Source organism: Hesperophylax consimilis, chromosome 7 (genome assembly GCF_061612785.1).
Source record: "Hesperophylax consimilis isolate HC1 chromosome 7, BYU_Hcon_1.0, whole genome shotgun sequence".
NCBI lineage: Eukaryota > Metazoa > Arthropoda > Insecta > Trichoptera > Limnephilidae > Hesperophylax > Hesperophylax consimilis.
This window is the reverse complement of record NC_142842.1, coordinates 19,896,671-19,913,854: the sequence shown is the minus strand read 5'-3', so window position 1 is coordinate 19,913,854 and position 17,184 is coordinate 19,896,671. Positions and strand designations below refer to the sequence as shown.

Here is a 17,184-nt window from a genome sequence, read left to right as displayed (position 1 = left end):
ATATTTACATAAAAACAGACACACACACACACACACTTCAAAATGCAGCACATCATACACCGATGTTACTGAAGGCCGCCTCTGTTTCAAGTTGGCAGACGGCCGTTTCCTCCAGAATATGGTTTTCTGCGATTTCCCATATTTCCACAGGCGAATACGGAGGAATTACCAAAAATAAGGCTCAGCTGAATTTCCCTCCTGATCCCAACATGTTGGTGATGTTGAAGCTGAAAAAATTCAATTTTAGTAGGGTTTATAGGTAACAAATATTTCCCTACCGAGAAAACACAAAGCCTCAAGTCTATAATAGCCAGGTAACATTTTAAACACCCACATGAGGTCAAAATTGTGAGGCGCAATGGCGCCATTCTATTTGTATAAAGAACATTAACATAATACGAACATGTGTCTAGTGTGGTAGTCGAAAAGCATGTAAAAAACTGTATTCAAATATATTTTATGAATAAAGAAAAAAAAAATCAGTAAATTTAAATGATTCACCACTTCATGGAAAATAAGAATCTAGAAAATGAAAAAAAACTAGTAGGTAGTATATCATTTTAAGGTGTGATAAAAAAAAAACATTTTCAAGACCAGAGTTTAAAATTGTTATTAATAATATCGGAAAATCGACGAGAAATTATTATTATTTGAAGTTTATACAACAAATAAACTACCCCTTTTGACTGGATAAACAAAGTGTACATCTTATGAATCTTTCTTTATGACAGTTTCTATGTTAGGTTTCAATTAGTAAGGTTTTCATATACACGGTCGTTTATCAATTGAATAAATTTTCCACCACGTTGTAAGACGTTTATGTGTAGAATGAATTTCCTGTGTGCGCCTTCGTGTTCGAAATATTTTGTTTGGTTTTTCTTTTGAATGTAGAATCAAATATACCTACTCTAGGATAATTACTATATACTCCCGGTTTATCAGTAATCTTTAACTTACCAGGATACCTATCAGACAGCCATTTGACTGCCGTAAATATCTCTCCAAGTGAGCACAATACGGCCCGTTATTTAGTACAATAGACTATAAGCTGCGTCTGCACTTGCAAGCCGAAGCGCGAGCCGAAGCGCCAGCCGAACCAAGCGTAATGGGAAAAGAATGAACCAACCGCAAATTGCGCAAACCGCCGTTTGCGGTTGGTTCGTTCCTTTCCCATAATTCGTCGTTCGGCTGGCAAATTTATACGAAGATAGGGATTAAACAAAGTTTTTTTTCAATGTGGGCAACCACAACACGGTCATGTTGGTCGAAAAATTTCAATTACTGTAATAAACAATGTACTAGAATTTTAAAAAAGAAACGATTTTATATCTGCCCATCTGAATTTATTTATTCAATAAGTTATTGGAATGTAGGGAAGCTATCACAGACGAGGCATTATATATCTCGTTTTTCGTGAGCTGGGTAATATACATTTTCAGCTACAAAAAATCAATAGTGTCGTATTTTAAATCTTACCATTCTAGTTCTCTGAAAATTCACGGACCGCCACTGATTGTGAAGTTATTTCTCTCGTTTGTGACTAGCTTTAGACAGAAAATGAAATTTAAAAAAAATTAGTGATGTATAATAATATATTATTTTTAATCTCGTTTTCTATAAGCCGGTGTTTCGGTTGCTTTTCTTGGCTTGTGAGATATTTACGTCGGTCAAGTTGCTCTCTGGTAGGTGCACTGGCAAGATAAGCCTAGTGATACCATTACTGAAAATGACGGCCCCACATTTATAATGATAGGTGCCAATGATATTTACTATACTGGCAACATTCAGTTCTGCGCAGTGAGCTTTTGTGAGTTATTGCGCCGCTTCATGATAATTTGGTGACGGGCTTGGCCCAATTTATTTCGTGTACGTGAGTAGCAATAGTTTTGTGTTTTTGTTCGGGACGGTGGTTATACACGCATGTTTTGTTTACAGTTTTAAGTTTGACAAAGTAACAATTTATTCTTTATAAAGTAATAAACCTTATGCTATAAATGTGGACGATTTAGATAGGTAAGCAACAATAGATTTTCCGATACATTCGTGTTCTCTTTCTGTGTTGTGGGCGTTTTATCACAACACGTTTCCTAGTTTTTATTTAATTTCTATGTTTAGACAATCCATGTTGTCCCGATGTGTATTTTTATGGTTGACCCTTTTATCAAATGTTTTGAACTTTCCTCCTGGTGAAAAAGCTAACGTTTGTTAGAATTTTCGTCGCCATTTTAGTATTGTCGCGCTGGAAAAGCGGCCATTTTCTCGGTTGCCGCGTTGTCTTTTTTGTTTGGTGGGAAACTTTCTAAACTTTTAAGTTCAAAGTTCCTGCTAGGAATCACATTTAAACATGTAAACAATAAAATTTCACTGTCATCCAACATTTTCCTTGAAAACTTTCGAATCGTTGATAAAATTTGCACGTAAGCACTTTTCGTTTTCCCGTTATGCGTTATCTGGTAATTAGCGCTTTGACCTAGGAAACCTATATGAAGAAAGCTTTCATGTAAAAGTTGTCCTGTTTTCAGTTAAAATGGATGACGATCAACAGTTCTGTTTACGTTGGAACAATCACCAGTCTACCCTCATATCAGTATTTGACACTCTCCTGGAGAAAGGCATCCATGTGGACTGTACGCTCGCAGCTGAAGGACAAACTCTGAAGGCTCACAAAGTCGTTTTATCTGCGTGCAGCCCCTATTTCGAGGTAATTCCGATTACTCTATTATTGTCTTCTGTTATTGTCATAAATGTCATCTTTTATTGTGTTTCACTAGCGCGTGTTTTATTGCAAACATGTGGGTAGCTATTATATATTGTGATGGTTGGTAACCAAAAAGTGTAATTTTTCATGTATGATGTATTTATGAAATAAGGGCATACAGAGCTCCGGGCCAAAAAGGCCCCTTTCTCTTACATCATGAGTTTAAATTGTTGTAGGAAGATCATTTTTAGTTTTTTTGTGAAAATTTTTTTGAAATAAAACATGCCTGCAATTAGGGTGGTAATTTACGTATGATTTGTTTTGGTTTTTTATACTGGGTTTTGGCATTTGTGTCATACTGGGCCAGACAATTAATGGACAGGTTTGTATGGGTTGGAATGCCCGAATAAAAAGATTCCGCAATACTTATGATGTGGTCATTAAGGAGGGGGACTTCGGAGTCACGGTGGATTTGGGAGACCCTCATGCACGTGGGGGCTACCAGGGCTGTGCGAAGCTATTTGTGGTTTTGGTGTTTATACACATAACAAGAATGTCCTGAGAATTTTTACAGTGACCTTAACATCTCGATTTTCTCTGACTTATCTGTTTGTATTATAGTGTAAATAAAAAGGTACTCCAGTCTCCCTTTTGTCGTTCTGTAATTTCTACAACTTGGTATCCTCGATATGTGAATGATCATCATAAAATTACTTCAATTTCAATGTGAAATTTTCGAGGCAAGCAATAACTAACTGTAATCGGCCGTTTCAATAATAACATTTCAGCATATTGCTTTATACAAGTGTTCAAAATGTCATTGACTATGATAAACCATAAAATTAAATTCAGTTCAGGTGGTAAACATTTTTATGTTTTTAAAGGTGATTTTTGTGTTTAATTAATGACATAATATTCTTTGTATACAGTGTATTTGTCATTTTATGTAAAACACATTCTCTGAGACTTTGTTCTTTCAAACGAAAGTAGCAATAACTTTTAAAGTACCTCTAAAATAATAAAATAACATATACGTAAATTTTATGGGAAAATTAAATACTTAACGCTGGTTCCGCGGCTTATACCCGAATAATTGTATGCGCGTAGTGTTATAGGATAGCCATTTTGTAGAAATATAGTTTTCATCTGATTTATTTCTGCTATCAAAATATAAAGGATTCTTGTTTTCGGTGGTATAAGAGGGTAAGGCTCTCGACTAGCAGTCCCGAGATTGCGGGTTCAAATCCTAGCATGCGCAGGTAAATTTTATTTAATTAATTTTTATTATTTCACAATTTACTCACTTAAAATAATATATAGTATATTTGCAGCACGTTCCAGAGTAGAATATACCCTCAGTATCTCCCTGGTGTAAGACCACCATTCGGAATTGAAACTGTGCTTGAAATAGCTTTAGCCATGTTTGGTGACCAGATCTGAATATCCAGGTACTTCCCCACCGTCCTCTCCCTCATCTCATTCCCCTCCCCACTACCTTCCCCTCCCCACTACCTTCCCCTCCCCACTACCTTCCCCTTCCTACTACCTTCCCCTTCCTACTACCTTCCCCTTCCTACTACCTCCAGCCTCACAACATACCCCAATTGGGGATGCTATATTCTCACTGGCTCCAGACCATTGGGAGCACTTGGGACGTTGGGACTCTTGTGTGGTTTCATGTAAAAAAGAAGTGATTTAGCTTTATTTTTGAGTACTTGCTTTATGCCAAATGTTGTAATGGGACATTATATTATTTAAACACTACAAGAAAATTGAGTACCCACTGTTCTAAGAATTGTCTACTTAATTGCGATGCAATAAACAAAAGTTTTGATGTAAAAACACGGGCTTTATCGTGTATCACATTTGGTATGTTTTAAATAAGTGGGTCATTCCCCTGAGCAACTTCAAATTTTGTTAATGGTATGCAAGGTTTATTTGCAAAATTTAGTTCTTTAATGTTACGGATAGTACAAGGAGTAGAGGCATAATAAAAAACAAGGTCAAAAAACCAAAAATAAGTGTTCCACCACAGTGACACTTGTCCACAGAAATTAAAAAAATTAACAGAAAATAGATATTACATGTTATAACTAAAACCCAATGGGCATTCTGACTGCGAGGGATTACTAATCATTTTAACATAAAAATTGGTTCATTATTCCTTATAATTTACGAAAGAAAAAATCAGATGTATGTGTCTACAAAAGTGATTAACTCCTTGACATAAGTGGTCAAAGTGTTCAGAGGGTGTTGTCTATTATCGATGGAAGGGGTCTCTAGTACCTCAACTATCTCACACATTTTGATGTCAGTGATATCATCTACCTCCGGGGAGAAAAACTTTTTACTAGATCTCTTCCAAAATTTGACAGTCATTGAGTTGTGTCCGTTGTTGGATATGATTACTGCGATGAACATCTTTATAAGCACATAGTCATAGAGGAATATTATTTTCATCTAGATGAAGATAATATCCGTCTCGGTAACATGAGTATCGATATCTCGAGTATCAGAGACGCTAATGTTGGACTGAGGATGAAGAGACGGCTATCTGTCCAATTTCATAATTTTGGCCTACTCCATTAGGTCTACAAACATTGCAGCTTAGTTTACGTGCATTAATGATGTTTCTTCATTCGCTTGTGTATCGCCTGTTTACCTTGAAAGTTTTTATCTCTGGCTTTCAAAATATTTTTAATGATTGGGATCTCAGGCGTCATCAATTGCTATTATGTTTATTCTTCTGCAGATATCTTTTAGGGAGGTTACTAAGGTATTAAAGTCAGGAATATCCATTCCGTGAGCAACCAGTGAATCTTCTGTGCATTTTAGGCAGACTAAAATGCCATTGTGGGCTCCCTCACCATGACCATTTTCCGTGTAATGCCAAATTATATTTGGCAGACTAAGCTTTTACGAACCTTTCTCTTTCTTAACCGGTCAGCAACGTAAGCAGATATACACGATAAAATAACGATAGCAGTCAAGTACAATAAGCGTGTTTACACGTCAACGCGTGTGTTTCCACAAAAATCGTCATAACTCCGTTATTCTTCTAGTGACATCCCTAAAACAAAAAGTAGAATATTCGTATTGAATGAAGCTTCACATCTCTATTCAAAGTTATCCATAGAAACCCGTAAAAAGACCTACTCAGTGGAAGCAAATTTTACCCGCCAAATCGTAAAACGACGCCAAGAAAGCCGTTTGACGTGCCGACCCGCCTCGCAAGTTTAATTATTTTTTTAAAAATATATTTTGTATGAAATGGTCAAAAAGTGAAGTGACAGAATTGTTTATTGTACATTTGTACGATGAAATAAGTGTTTTTTTTTTACATTATCCGTGATTTTAGTATCGTTTTTACATAAAACATTACAGGTGAGTCATTTTTACAATTTTTTCATGTTTCCATTCTAAATTTAAATATTTACAAATGTTAATATTTATTTATGATACAACAATTTGAAAGCCTATTTTGTAACCTTTCTAAAACAGTTTTTACTATTCGGCTCCGTTCAGTAATGTTTCATTTATAGAGCTTTGATTGTGAGGCGGTAATAACACAACGTTTTCGTGAAATTGACATTTCGGTAAAGACATCTTAGCTTCAAGTTCGCGAAAAGTCGGAGGGGTTAAGGGCATATTTCTATCTATCCTTAGCTCTCTTTGCTCTCTTCAATTGCTTGTTGCCCTTCTCATTCTATTTCTCTTCTGTTTCCATAGTCGCTCCCCTATTGCTTCTTTGGAAAGTTTACTTTTGGTTTACCCATTTTTCCCTGTTCTACTGCAACAAAAATACAAAAAAATTGATTTCATTGCTTGACAGAGAAGAGCTGTGTCTATTTGACAATAGCAAGAACCCAATGAATTACCATTTAATATCACTATGCTAAAATTTATTCAGTATATTCATCACTTCTGTGGACATATGGTCACTATGTGGACACATTTACTTGAAAATAAATTGATTTAGTCTTTTCTTTTTTGTCTGTTTTTATTTATATACACATTACTTATACACACATTATTTATGCATTACAGCACAAACTTTTCAGGCAAATTTATTACATCTAGTTATATCTTTAACACGTCACTTCTGTAGACGCGGATCACCCCTGTGGACTTATCATTTCACATAAGTGACGTCCACAGAAGTAGGAAATGAAAGTAGTTTTTTACATTTTTTACATTCGAGTCACATGCCTTCCAATTATAAGCCACAATTCTTTTCGAAATATGTAGTATGTAGTAACATTTTTTTAAAGCTTACTCACCCAAATATCGATTCCGCTGGATGCGGTGATCTCGTCACACACCAAAATTTCAACTCAAAAGTAACACTCAATACAATTACTCACCGAATACAAAATGATAACTGCTTCAGTTGATGGCCTTTGTTTTGTCATTCAGACTCATAATTGTAACAAGTAGTGACATGTATTTTAATTTTTAAGAGCTTTTGCGAGACTAGATTTTTAGTGCATTTCCGCGAACAGAGAAATACTATCATGTTTTAACTAACATATTTAAAAAAATAAATAATAATTCACATAACTTAATGTTCACAATAATATTTACCGATTTTAAACATAGATTTGAGTATTATCTTTAATTTTATTTTTTAAATGTCCATAAATTTTATTACCTGCCGTGTGAACAGTCCACAAAAGTGATTTTTGGACCACAAAATATTGATTATTTCGGAAAGTTTTATATATTTTCAAATGAAACTTTAAATGACCCGACTTAACAGTAACCCAACTACAAAGTTACAAATTTCTTGGTATAAATCTTACAAAGACGGTATACATGATGTCAAAATTAGTCTTCCAAAAGCTCAGAGGGGTTAAATAAATCCACTTTCTCTGATATTGGATATTCCATATTTTGATCAGTACACATCAGGCTTTATTTAACTTGTTGAACGTCGGAGTAGGAAAAAGTCAAAATACCCCCAACTGTCTGTGCGAGAATTTTTGACATTTTCCAATTACCTTGATGAATTTTGTTCAAATATCAGGATAAAAACTATGTTTTCATTTTTTTTCGATCGTTTTCTGTTTATCAGATAATTTATCTTATTATTTATATTTATTTCATGTTATATCATAAGACTTTCCCAGAATGTCCAATATTATCTAAAACATTTCACATTTCAGAGACATCTGTAAAACAACATTTACATGAATATAAAAAGAGGTTTTTATTATTTCTACCTGAATGCATACCCTACACCAGTGTTGGCCAAACTTTTTTACTTCACAGGACCCTTTAAATGTGATGTGTTATCTGCCCCGATGATGGACACTATAATGATGTCCGAAACGTTGGCATAAGGAGATAACGCAACACGGCATAATACCCCAAAAATAAATCACTGTTATACTTTTGGCTGTGAAAAACTAATCATATGTGACAAATATTAATTGATTTGATTATGTAGATGTTGAATTTCCTTCTTCGCAGCACACAGTTTGGCCGATACTACCCTACACGATAAACAAAAGTCAAAAGTATTTTCAAATAAATGATTACCTTTATATTGCTTTGAAAACTCAAATATATTAATTTTGCTACGCTGTTTTACTTTAATTAATTTTAACATTCATAGTGGCGACATTCATGAAATGAACAGTAGAATCTAGAATGATATTGGTGCAAGCGATTCTGATTTTTTCGTTTATACATTTTTCGAAGCATGGGGTTAAAATTCCATAGCAAAAGCTCCAGCGTGGACGATACTAGAGTTCACACTTGCGCGGGCGTACAAACACGGTCGTAAAAAGGGGAGTGCGCATGTGCTCGAAAAACAGTCCACTGAATAATTGTACTGCTGACCCAGTGATGGACCCAACGTGAATACACGCCTTTCTGAATTCATCTTATTTTCCGCAGCATCGATAGCCATAACTTGTTTTTATTAATTTAGTTTCTAGTTTATTAATAAGTTGCTTATTCTTTTGATTTCCAGGCTGTTTTGAGTCAGCAATATGACAAGCACCCCATCATCATCCTGAAGGATGTAAAGTTTGCGGAACTGCGCGCCATGATGGACTATATGTACCGGGGGGAGGTGAACATCTCCCAAGATCAGCTGGGGGCGCTGCTTAAGGCTGCAGAGTCCCTGCAGATCAAGGGACTGTCGGACAGCAAGCCCCCCCCGCAGCCTCCCCTCAACACTCCACACCAACACCCCACCGTCCCTCGCGCCGTCTCTCCGCCACCTAAGGTACAGATAAATTACATTATTAGCTTCGCACAGTACACATTACAACTAGCAAATAAATAATTAGGGTAAAATAAAGCCTACAAAATCATTTGTGACTATAATAATATATCAAATAATTTTAAGCAATAATTAGTCACCTGAAATATCAATACAAATAGAAAATATCTCCCGAGTAAAAATATGTGCCACCGACGGGGATTTGTTATCCTTTTTGTTATGCATAAAACCTTGTCTTATAAACATTAGTTTATCATTAAAAAATATATATATCGTACATTTCAATTAGTGTTCCAATTACTTTTGCTTGATACTTCTTGGCAATTGTCTAGTCTAATCTGAAAGAAGCTGTTGTGGATTGATTGAATGAGCTGGTTTCTTATGTATGACACTATAGATCAGACTACCTGTGTAAGATATTTTCAAATCCTCCACAAGGAAGGAGAAAAAAAAATTGAAATGCTCCGTCTTTTTGTTTTATTATTATGAATGTGAAGTTTATGATTCACTGGCAAATTCGATTCCTTCCACTTAGCTTTGAAAAATGATTCATATAATATTTTAGCAATTCCCTCAATGCAGCAAACCTAAAATTTACAACTGAACGGCAAATAAATACAGATACAGGTGCATATTGGGATGTCATTTGAATTTGCTTATAATAAGTGCAATAAAATCAACAAAAAATCAAATCAATCAATCAACAAAACTACAAATACTTAGAACAAATTTTTTCAATAAATTTGCCAGAAAATATAAGATCACTTAGTGATAGATTCAAAGAATTCAAAACACAGTTAAAAAAATGTACTGAAAACCTTAGCAAAAACAAAAATAATAATAAATCTAAAAAACTAAACAAATAATACCTCATCCAATACACACAAGCAATTGCTTATTATGGGAGAACATTAAAAAAAAATATATATATTTATATAAAATAATCGAGTTCACAAACAAAAGTTTAGTTTTAATTATTTATGTCAAAGTAATAATACAATTTTTAAGCTCTTTATTGTTTTTAAGTGGAGTGAATGAATGAATTTACTTAGATTTTAGATTAAGCAGTTGTACCAAATATTTGTGTAAGGTCAGTTGCATGCCGTCAAAATTAAGGTCATCCAAAGCTCTCTATAATTTGCCTGGGGTGTAGAAACCTATTTTCTGCATACTTCGATTCTCATGAATGTGGTTAAAAATCTGTAGAGTTAATTTGTTCGCTTTTGGGAACAGCTCATATGGACCCATAGAAATCTGTAGAGTTAATTTGTTCGCTTTTGGGAACAGCTCATATGGACTCATAGAAATCTGTAGAGTTAATTTGTTCGCTTTTGGGAACAGCTCATATGGACTCATAGAAATCTGTAGAGTTAATTTGTTCGCTTTTGGGAACAGCTCATATGGACTCATAGAAATCTGTAGAGTTAATTTGTTCGCTTTTGGGAACAGCTCATATGGACTCATAGAAATCTGTAGAGTTAATTTGTTCGCTTTTGGGAACAGCTCATATGGACTCATAGAAATCTGTAGAGTTAATTTGTTCGCTTTTGGGAACAGCTCATATGGACTCATAGAAATCTGTAGAGTTAATTTGTTCGCTTTTGGGAACAGCTCATATGGACTCATAGAAATCTGTAGAGTTAATTTGTTCGCTTTTGGGAACAGCTCATATGGACTCATAGAAATTCTTGTCTCCCTTACTAGCTTAGCTTGGTGATAAATTATTCGTAAATAATATGAAATTCCACTGTAAACCTCATTGATGAATGTATGGATTATTTATTGAAATATTGAAGACAATATTAGTGATTTTTAAAACGAAAATCTGAAACAGAAAAATCAGAAAAGGAAACGGTCACATCTGGGACTCGAACCCAGGACCCTTGTCTTTCCGGGACAATGCTCTACCAACTGCGCTAATGGGACCCTATCCTCCTCGGTGGATATATCTATATTATATATATTGGATATATCTATATTACAATTTGAGGTTTTACTCAATAAAAGTTATTCCGAAAAATAATGATTATTTATTGGTTAAACTTAATGATTTTCCTCACCCTTCATGAATTTCAAAAAGCAGTACAATCTATGCTTTTTAAAGTGTTAATGTTTGTTGATAAAATGACCTCAGATCCTTTTTTTTAGAGTTTTTCAACCTGGCATTAATTCAATCAATCGTATAGTTGCAGGTGCCGGTAGGCCGCACAGCCAGTCCCTGTGCCGAGGAACTGTCTCGAGAGGGCTCTCTATCCCCGGCGCGACGTAAGCGCAAGAAGCGCCGCACCTCCCTGTCGCCTGCGCCCCTGCCTCTTCTGCTCAACAACAACCCGCCTACACCCCCCGACACGCACAACAACGACTCCATGGCCAAACTGAAGCTCCTGCAACCCAACCACGAAACTACCAAACCGGTCCCCATTGAGCAGCCCCTAGAACCCGCCACCCTCGAGCCAAAAGTGGAGCCCCCGCAGGCTGCCGAGAATGAGGATGATGATGGAGAACAGACCGTTGAAGACCTGACCCTCGATGAAGGGGAGGGGGAGGAAATGGACAGTGAAGGAGAACACGCAGGGACCAGCCACTCTTTACAAGACTCTGCAACTGGTAAAAAACACATCAACATTTATTTAGTCCTTATCCTTGGCACAAGGAGTTCATGTGTGTTGTGGAGGACCACCCGTGTTTATCATTAGTTCACCAGTATGTGTTCATCCATTAAATACGGGCTTCCATTCACCCTTTTTCTGTTACCAATAACCTTCGACATGTAATTAGCATTGAAGGCATATTTTTGATAATTCGGTTGTAACCACTTTCTCATTCTCATTAATGATGCATCTTGACAGCGAGGTTACAGCGGAGCTCTCAGCGGGAGGCCCTTAAGCCGTTTTCAGTTTCAAGAAAAAACTTGCCGTGTCATGCATTATGTTGGATTTCTAACAAATCTTTTTATATTTTTAATAACTTTCATTCTTAATTTTAATTAAACTTATATTAAAGAGATGGTCTTTTAACTGATTTGGTTTGTCATTATTTTCAGGTTTTGCCTGGCATTTGGATCGATCTCAAGATGAAATGACCATAGGACAAGATGGACAGCGAGATTCAACAGGTAAGGAATCTTGGGTACCTCAGACTACCTACCTCTCCTCTGATGCCCTAATCTTTGAATATTGCCCACTTCAATATTATAGATTATAAACCGTAAAAGCTTTTGTTAAAAATTATTGTTTAATTTTTTTTATACCTCAAATCATTTCTTTTGAAACTAAATATTGTTCTTGGCAATATTTAAGGTAAAAGCTCCAATACGAATTCCTATATTATATATATTTCCTCCCCTTATAATATACATATATGTATTTATTTTCTAATCCCTGGTAAGATATATTTAAAGCTGAATTTGTATTAATTAAGTATACAACAATATGACTAGGATAATTGTGTGAATTGTTGAGATGAGACGAAGGTTGAATATAATTATGTATCTGGCCACGGCTGTAATATGCAATGGTATAAAGTAATGGTGATATTTGTGAACAATATGCATACTGTCTACCTGCCTCTCAATGCACACTATTATTTTCCACTTTTTCTTGGAATTTTTAAGTCGCGTTATTTATCTCTTAATCCTTGAAACTCCGCAGTTTGCAAGGTTTTAAACGGCCAATCGTTTCTACATGTTTTTAAATCGGTATCGCGGATACGAGTGAGAAGGTAATGTTGGCATTTTAAAATTTGTAATCATGATATGATAATACCAATATTATATTATGGTGAGGTAATGTCTCCAAAGGTAAGTTAATTTTCATTACCCTTTGCTGCATATTTAAGTAGGTAAGTCACCTCAGCATTTGTATCCATGCTGAGGATTTCTGTTTTGAAATTATTCATTTTATTTATATCTTATTAAATGACACATATCAAAGTTAAAAAGAATCCTAAATATAAAGGTATTATTTTTTTTTATTTAGTCTTCGGCAGTTGTGTGTCAAATATTACAACAAAAATTAGTTACCAAAAATTTTATAACTTTGTCACAGCTAAAATATGATGAGAGCACATTTTCCACAAAATATTATTGCCTTTGATTTTATATCATATTTTGAGGAAGCGATTTTCCCAGTGCATGTTAATATGATCTCTGATGCTTACTCATTCATTTTTGTACTCAAAATATGTTTCATCATTATCATTTTAATTAATTATGCAGCTTTCAACGTAATATTCATAACTTTAATCATCTTGCAAATATGAACTTTGTTGTCTCGCTTACTAGTCATTATTTACTGTTGTTCCGTGAAGTTATCTGTTTAGTGCATGGCAAATAAGCAATCGTATCTAACTCAAATTATCTCTTATGCATGTTTAGTAGGCTTAGGTATTTAAAATGGTTTTACTTCTGACTGAAACTATAAATATATTTCTATAATACCAGCAGTGTCTGAAATCAGACATGTTTTAATTCAGCCACTTTATTTGAGCTTGCGTACGTAATATATAAGCAAAAGGGGGTTTTCATTTTATTTAATTAATATAACGGATTTTAAGGATAATGGTAAGTATCTTCTAAGATTAAACAAGACTAATCAATATTAATTCATAATTTAATACTTAAAATCATTGTGTTTTTCTATTCAACTGATGTCTGCGACAAGGTAAGTCAATTAAGAATTTATTTATTTTTGTATAATATTTGTAATTTGTATTCCCAAGGAGGTTTGTTCATCCAGATGTGTTTAGAATGTACGGTCGATTGAACCACATTCGTAATACGACCTGCTTTAAGAATTTAATCAGATTAAATTTAACGCCAAAAATTGTGAATAAAAGCGTAATAGCAAAACTTTTAGGACGGGTTGTTTCGGAGAATCTGAACAATTCATCAAATTTCAACGTTCATTTTCAAGTTCTGTGAAAGATTTTTTCAAGTTCTGTTTTTATTTCAGTTTTGTCAAGCAACTAGCCTACAATGATATAAAAACAGAACTTGAATAAGTCTTTCACAGAACCCGAAAATGAACGTTGAAATTTGATGAATTGTTCAAATTCTCCGAAACAACTCGTCCTTATTATTGTTTCTCTGAAGAAAATTTTACTTCCTTTTTCAAATAATATAACCTCACCCGGATTAAAAAAATGATGCTTACCTCTAACCTTCCTTGGCTGAAAGCCTTCTTTATCTATCTGAAGATAATAATAATAATTTGTATACTGTGTATTTTTTGTGAAAAATCACCTCAATGGCGCTGTAACATTACAAGATTCCAAAATAAGATATTGGCTGTTCATATATTGTTTAACCGTTGCGCTTCCTCCTCCTTGGGTCAAACTTTTGGATTGTCTTGTAGTGTCCTTTGCTTTGTCCGCAGCTGTCACCAATGATGGACACTGCAAGGCACACACACACACACAATCAACATACATATTTCCAAAATAGTATTATTTTACTAAATTTTTCAATTAGAATTAACTCTTGAAAGCTTTACTCTTCATTGTGATGTTAATTATTGAAAGAATATAAACAATAATAAGTCTTTCAATAATTATTTTTTACTAAGTTTACTAACTGCTTTAATTAATTGCTTTATAGTTCAAAACTGCAACAATTCACAATTCTAATAACAAACTTTTGCATGGCAATATCATTTATTATTTTATGTGTACACATAATTTGGTTATTTTTCAATGAGCTTTCTGAAAGCTCATACCACATCTGATGTCTATACTATAATATTCATATGAGTTTCAACAGTAGGTATTTAACTACCAGATACTACATTAGAGCAATTTATAAGAAGGGATTTTTCACATTCAAATAAATGGGTATTTTTTACCCATAGGTAAGGCAATTTTTTTGTTGTTGTTAAAAACATCTCTTTGAATTTCGATTTTTTTTTTTATGTGACACCTTACAAGAGCGTCCCTGCCTGTGCAAAAAATTGAATGAAATGTAATCTTGGAAGTGGAAATTAACCCTCTTCCTGACATTCAATCGAGATTAATACATGACTCGAATTAGACTGATCAATTTTTTAAAGAAAATGCACTATCGTGATTTATTTTTGGGGTATTGTGCCATGTTGCGCTAACTCCTCTAGAAAACGTTTCAAACAGAGTTACGGTGTCCAAAAATAAATCATTACGTGCAATACTTTTGACTGTGATCATATCCAAAACTATGCATGTTTCTTCCACACAGTTTTTTTTTTTTATTTACCTAACCTATAATGCATTTTGAAAATTAATTGAAAAATTATCTCACTTACAAAGGGTTAAAAAAATATCAAATTTCCATCTAAAATTACATACATACCTGATAGGCCAGTGCAATTAGCGATCTGCCTTTGTAATTATATCCGGTAGTTCAAATTTTTCATGTGTTTTATAATACACTGGTCCCCTAATGTAAAAACCGAGTATTTGACCTTGGCACACCTATGCTAACACCGACATTTTGAAAAAACTTTCCAAAATCTAATTTCTCCCAAATACCTCGTTTCCAATGAAAATTTAGGCTAATTTAGTAGAACATAAAATTACCCACACCTTTTGTACAAACAATTTTCTTCCATCTCTTCATATGTATCGAGATATAAAGTCATAAAAATATGTATACAAAGTATAAATAAGTATACAGAAATATGTATAAATAAGTAAATTTGCACGACTAGGTTTGGTTCTTTGAGTATCTTGTTTTCAGTGCAATTTTGTGAAAAATCAATGACCTCAATTATGCAGAGGATAAAAGATGTAGGTAAATTTTTTTTTTTTTAATCTCAAATGCCACGTATACATCCGCGAGCCGAACTGCCCAACTGAACCTCAACTTATGGGAAAGAAACGAAGCAACCGCAAATGGCGCAAAACACCGCTTGCAGTTAATTCGTTCCTTTCCCATAATTCGTGGTACGGTTGCGTTTCGGTTCGCAAATGTATAAGTACCCTTAGGTATCCAGGTTCTATCCACCAAAATCAGGTCAAAAATTGAAACGGAAGTGTAGTTTTTTTACTTTAGCATTCCTTGATAGTTATCGTTATAATATAATGAAATATATAGCAAATACAGGAACATTTTTTACTAACTGAGTGGTTCTTGAAAAGAATATTACAAAATTTGTATTTGCCTTGACCGAACGGAGCACCAGTTGTATCACAGCCACTTATGGCATGAAGTAATAAAAAGTTTTAAATCATTTCAATGTTTTTAAAACATTTGTTGGAGTATAATGCGTTAGGTGATTTAACTTTTTGGTAATATGCGTTGGAAGGTGAGAGCTATGAGGAGTACCAGCAGGTCGATATCCCGATCAATGATTATGACTGCATCATGTTGAAAAGACAACGGGTTTGCTGTGGTTACCTTGGGAAATAAAACGATTTGTTCTTCTTATTTCCCATAAACTTTTTCTGTGGGTGCTTGCTTTCAAAAAACAAAAGTTCAGCAGAAGTTGAAACTCTGGCACGCACTGCTCTTTCCACACCCTTGGAGCTTTTCTTTTCTACCGGTATTAATCTGGGTAACGCATCCTAGACCACTATGCATTGGCTCTATAATGATTTTGTATATACCTGATATATTGCTGGAAAAAGGTTGAGCATGACCCCATACAACTTTGTGCAGTAAATATCCTCCCATCAACTTTGTGTATTTTACTGCTTCCCCAGTTCTGTGTTATTTGGTTGTTAGAGTTGAACGATGAGTAAAATATGAACTCCGTCCCTCTGCGCAAGCCTTCCTCAGAGACAACGGGACAGGATAGAGCTCATATTGGAAATATTCCTTTAGTTCAGTTTCAGACTTTGGCAATACACATACGTTGGAATGGGATTAATGGATCTATTGTCACAGTCACATCGTCACATCATGATTGTTGACACTGCCGCAAGAGAAACTACCACATCCTTACGTTTTAAGTGTAGGTCTCAAAATTTATAGTTAACTTTAGACATAGCAAATTTCCCCATATTTTCAGCCATGTGACAAGTGACTTTGCCATCCCTGATCATGCCACTTCTCATAGACATGATCACGTTTGTTTTAGGAAATGGTTCATGGCAAGCAAACCAATCAATGAGAGTTTGGACATCTTGATCGTCCTTATAAATTTATGTAGGGCTCATCTCTGCATGTTGCTCTGATGTTTCTGATTAACCCCACAGAATTTTTTTTTTTTTTTTTACAGTATTACCGCACAAGAGTCCCAACTGCTCCCGTCTGGAGCCAGTGAGACTATGGCATCCCCAATTG

At 34.7% G+C, this 17,184-nt stretch overlaps 1 protein-coding gene across 4 annotated transcripts in view; it reads left to right on the top strand.

The window, feature by feature from the left end:
• The first annotated feature begins 1,803 nt into the window (after positions 1 to 1,803).
• Positions 1,804 to 17,184, top strand: part of LOC149422456 (longitudinals lacking protein, isoforms A/B/D/L-like) — a 33,778-nt gene continuing 18,397 nt past the window's right edge. For all 4 annotated transcript variants that reach the window (XM_089633301.1, XM_089633302.1, XM_089633299.1 and 1 more), the window contains exons 1-5: positions 1,804 to 2,013; positions 2,523 to 2,701; positions 8,676 to 8,933; positions 11,117 to 11,537; positions 11,974 to 12,045. In XM_089633301.1, the coding sequence (XP_089489427.1) occupies positions 2,528 to 2,701; positions 8,676 to 8,933; positions 11,117 to 11,537; positions 11,974 to 12,045 (925 nt within the window). In that variant the 5' untranslated portion in view covers positions 1,804 to 2,013; positions 2,523 to 2,527. The remainder of the gene's footprint in view (positions 2,014 to 2,522; positions 2,702 to 8,675; positions 8,934 to 11,116; positions 11,538 to 11,973; positions 12,046 to 17,184) is intronic.